Here is a 4,154-nt window from a genome sequence, read left to right on the forward strand (position 1 = left end):
TAACCTAAAGCATATAATACGCCCACCCCCGGTTTTTTTTTTTGAAAATCTTCTTTTTTTTTTTTTTTTTTTTTTTTTTTTTTTTTTTTTTGCTTCATGGACTATTAAAAGGTCCTCTCTACACTAAGGTTTAAACACTTTGTTAGACAAAGTACTGTTTCAGATGGCGAATGTTCTAGGGTTTGTGCAGGATCTGACCTTGCATGGTCATCAACCTGTATGCCCCATTCTTTACAATGCTTTCGACCTGATACAGTCCTTCCCATTTGTAAGCAAACTTGCTTGCCTTGTGATTTTTGGTATTTTCAAATACCCTTCTGAGTAGCAGGTCCCCTACCGCAAGGGTCCTTACGTTGACATTCTTGTTATACTTTATGGCTACAGATTTCTTGTATGATGCCATGCGTATGTAAGCACTTTCCCTTAGCTCGTCAACTGTGTTCAGGCTCCTAGCCATTTCGATTTGATTCTGCTCTGCTATCTGACAGCCATACCTACGTGTTGGTACAAGAACTTCTAACGGAATCACAGCCTCTGCCCCGAATACCAGGCAGAATGGCGTCTGTCTCGTTGCCACCTTTGGTGTCGTCATGTCTGACCAGAGTACCAGCGGTAATTCGTCTGTCCACTTACCCCCTATCTCCTCCAACCACTTCCTGAGGTTCTCCACAATGATTTTATCGCTGGATTCTGCTTGGCCATTGGTTTGTGGGTAACGGGGAGCAGACTTCCTCAATGCTATGTTCCAACGTGAACAAAATCCTTCAGTGTTATCAGATATGAACTGGGATCCATTGTCGCATATGATTTCAGATGGTATCCCAAACCTTCTAATGATGTTACGCTTTATAAAAGAGATCACCTGAGCCTCCTTTACTTCCGTCATAGCTTCAGCTTCAATCTATTTTGAAAAATAGTCAGTCATGACGAGCATGTATACTCTGTTGCCTGGAGCCCTGGGTAGCTTCCCCACTATGTCCATTCCCCACATCATAAATGGCCATGGATAGATGATTGGATGCATTGGTTCTGCTGGCTGATGAATTGCTGGGACTGCCTTCTGGCACGAATCACAGTGCTTGGCGTGATTTACAGCGTCTGCCCTTATAGTAGGCCAGAAATATCCCTGTCTTAAGACTTTATTAGATAGACTTCGCCCACCAGCGTGATTCCCACATTCTCCCCTATGTACATCCTGCAGCACTGTGTCAGCTTTCTTTTTATTTAGACATCTTAGAGAGGGTCCTGCCAAAGACCTTCTAAAGAACATGTTATCTATTAGCACGAATCTGGAAGCCTTTATCCTGAAACTTTGTGCTTCTTTCTTATCTTCCGGGAGTTTCCCATCTTTCAACCACTCTATATAAGGTTTTCTCCAATCCAAACCCACCTGCTGGTGTCCATCAGACAATAGCATTTCTGCTCTATTTACATGTTGCTTCAGCGTTGCTTCCCCTTCCTGACTTTGTTCTAACTCCTTCTGTATAGCTGGAGTTAATAAATGAGTAATTGGTATATTGGAGAGTTTCGTGGGCTGGAAGGTGGCTCTTAATATAGCCAGAGCATCTGCCTCCACGTTCTGCTCTTGGCACCTGAGTAATCTTAAAAGACCGGAACGTCAACATTTGCTTCATGGCTACCTTTAAGTAGGATATCATCTTTGAATCACGTGCCACGTACTCATTGTTCACATGATTCACTACAAGAAATGAGTCACTGTACACTCTCAGGTTCCTCACCTTGAGCCCCTGGGCCATTTGCATTCCTAATATAAGTGCCTCGTACTCAGCTTCGTTATTAGTTGCTTTGAATTCGCACCTGACCGCTTGTACCATTATATCGCCTTTTCGGGACCGGAGGACCAGACCTACTCCAGCTCCCCGAGCATTAAAGGCTCCATCTATGTACAGGGTCCAAATTCCGCTTTCCTGGTCCCCTAGTAATGTCAGCATCCCATTTTCTGCCTCCACATGGGTAGCAGGACAGAAACCTGAGACAAAATCTGCCAGTGCCTGGGACTTTATTGTCGTCCTAGGTTCGAATTTTAAATCATAGCCACTCAAGTGTACTGACCACTTGGTCATTCTTCTAGATATTTCAGGCTTCCTCATGATCGTTTTTAGTGGATAATTAGTCACTACGTAGATGGTGTGAGATTCAAAGTATGGGCGCAGTTTATATGAAGCAGTGACCAGAGCTAGGACTAATTTCTCGAAAGGTGTGTACCTAGTTTCGGCAGGAAGCAGAGACTTGCTGATGTAGTATACTGGATGCTGCATCCCTTCTTGCTCTTTGACTAGAACAGCACTTATCGCTGCTTCTATAACCGACAGGTATAGGAACAATGGCTCCCCCTGCTCTGGCTTTGCTAATAGTGGTGGTGCGCTTAGGTAGCACTTGAGTTATTTGAATGCTTTCTCATGCTCCTCCGTCCACTCGAACGTCTGGCTCTTTCTTAGTAGATCATAGAATAGCTTGCATCTATCTGAGGCTCGTGAGATGAATCTACTTAAGGCTGCCACTTTTCCTGCTAGTCGCTCTACGTCCTTTGGCCTCTGTGGTGACTCCAGCTGGAGGACTGCCTTGACCTGCTCTCTGCTGGCTTCAATCCTCCTCTGATTTACCATGTATCCTAGGAACTTTTCAGAGGACACCCCAAACGAGCACTTGGATGGATAAGCTTCATCTTATATTCCCTTAACGTTTTAAAGGTATCAGTAAGTGCTCCATATGCATATTGGCTCTCCTATATTTCACCACCATATCATCTATGTATACTTCCATCGTCTTACCTATCTGATGTTTAAACATTTTGTTTACTAGGCGCTAATAGGTGGAGCCAGCGTTTTTCAGGCTAAAGGGCATGACATTGTAGCAGTATATGCCTCATTCCGACATAAATGATGTCTTCTCTTGATCTTACGGATGCATCTTGATCTGATTATAGCCACTCCGGGCGTCTAGAAAGGTGAGAACTTCATGCCCATCCGTGGCATCCACCATTGCATCAATATGTGGTAGTGGAAAAGGATCTTTGGGATAAGCTTTATTTAGATCTGTAAAATCTACACATACCTTCCATTTTCCATTATTCTTAGGCACCACTACCACATTAGATAGCCAGTCAGGATAGCTGACTTCCCTGATTTTTTCTGCCGCCAGGAGGCTGTCTACTTCATTGTTGATAGCCTAATTCCGCTCTACCGCGAATGTTCTTCTCTTCTGCTGCACTGGGGTACAGCCTTAATTCACGCTTAACTTGTGTAAGATAATAGATGGATCTATGCCGACCATATCATTGCGGGACCAAGCAAAATAGTCCATGTTCTCCCTAGGAAATTAAATTAGCTGATCTCGTAGCTCCCCGGTACAGGTTGGTCCAATCAATACTGGTCTGTCCGGGTGCGCCTCATCCAGGTGGACCTGATCTAACTCCTCTGAGGGCGGCTCCTTGTATCCCTCCGAGGTTCCCCGGTTCTGTAATTGCTATGAGGGAAGCTTAGTTGTGGCTTATAGGGCTTGCTTATAACAGCTTCTGGATTCCTCACGATCTCCTTTCACTTTGACCACGCCCCCACGGAGTTGTAAACTTGAGACACTGATGGTACGTTGAAGGGATCGCCTTCATTTGATGCAGCCATTGTCTCCCCAAGATAACGTTGTAAGTGGCTGGACCCTCGATGACTAGCTACCTCACTAATTTGTTGACTCCTTCAATATAAGTTGGAATGGTAATCTCGCCTACCGAATGTGCTGTCTCACCACTGAATCCCACTAGTGGCACAGATTTCTTTATCAGGTTTTCTTTGTTGAAGCCCATTACTTTGAGAGTTTCAAACATGATGAGGTTCACGGAGCTTCCGAGGTCTACCAACACCTTTCGCACAGTGCAATTCCCAATAGATAAAATTATGGTGAGGGCGTCGTGGTGCTATTCTGCCTCGTTTCCTGTGTCAGCTTCATCGAACGTAACCATAGGCAAGTCACTCTGACTCCCTCTGCATGATGTCTTTGGGTGGTCTCCTTTGCCTTCGGTAGCTCGCCTCTTGGCTGTAGAGTAGGTTAACCCTGACAACTCGGATCCACCTGTTATCACGTTAATGATTTTGGTGCATATAGGCGGAGTAGAGGGGAGCACCTGGTTTGCGGTCTCC

At 44.9% G+C, this 4,154-nt stretch overlaps 1 protein-coding gene across 1 annotated transcript; it reads right to left on the reverse strand.

Moving 5' to 3' along the window:
• Positions 1-901: 901 nt before the first annotated feature.
• On the reverse strand, positions 902-2,627 carry LOC141588099 (uncharacterized). The gene is made up of 3 exons (XM_074409554.1): positions 2,510-2,627; positions 1,681-2,368; positions 902-1,592 (listed from the first exon to the last, which is right to left on the reverse strand). The coding sequence occupies exons 1-3, from the start codon at positions 2,625-2,627 to the stop codon at positions 902-904; spliced, it is 1,497 nt and encodes a 498-aa protein (XP_074265655.1).
• Between the last annotated feature and the right edge of the window lie 1,527 nt (positions 2,628-4,154).

The sequence above is a fragment of the Silene latifolia genome, chromosome 6 (assembly GCF_048544455.1).
Source record: "Silene latifolia isolate original U9 population chromosome 6, ASM4854445v1, whole genome shotgun sequence".
Classification (NCBI taxonomy): domain Eukaryota; kingdom Viridiplantae; phylum Streptophyta; class Magnoliopsida; order Caryophyllales; family Caryophyllaceae; genus Silene; species Silene latifolia.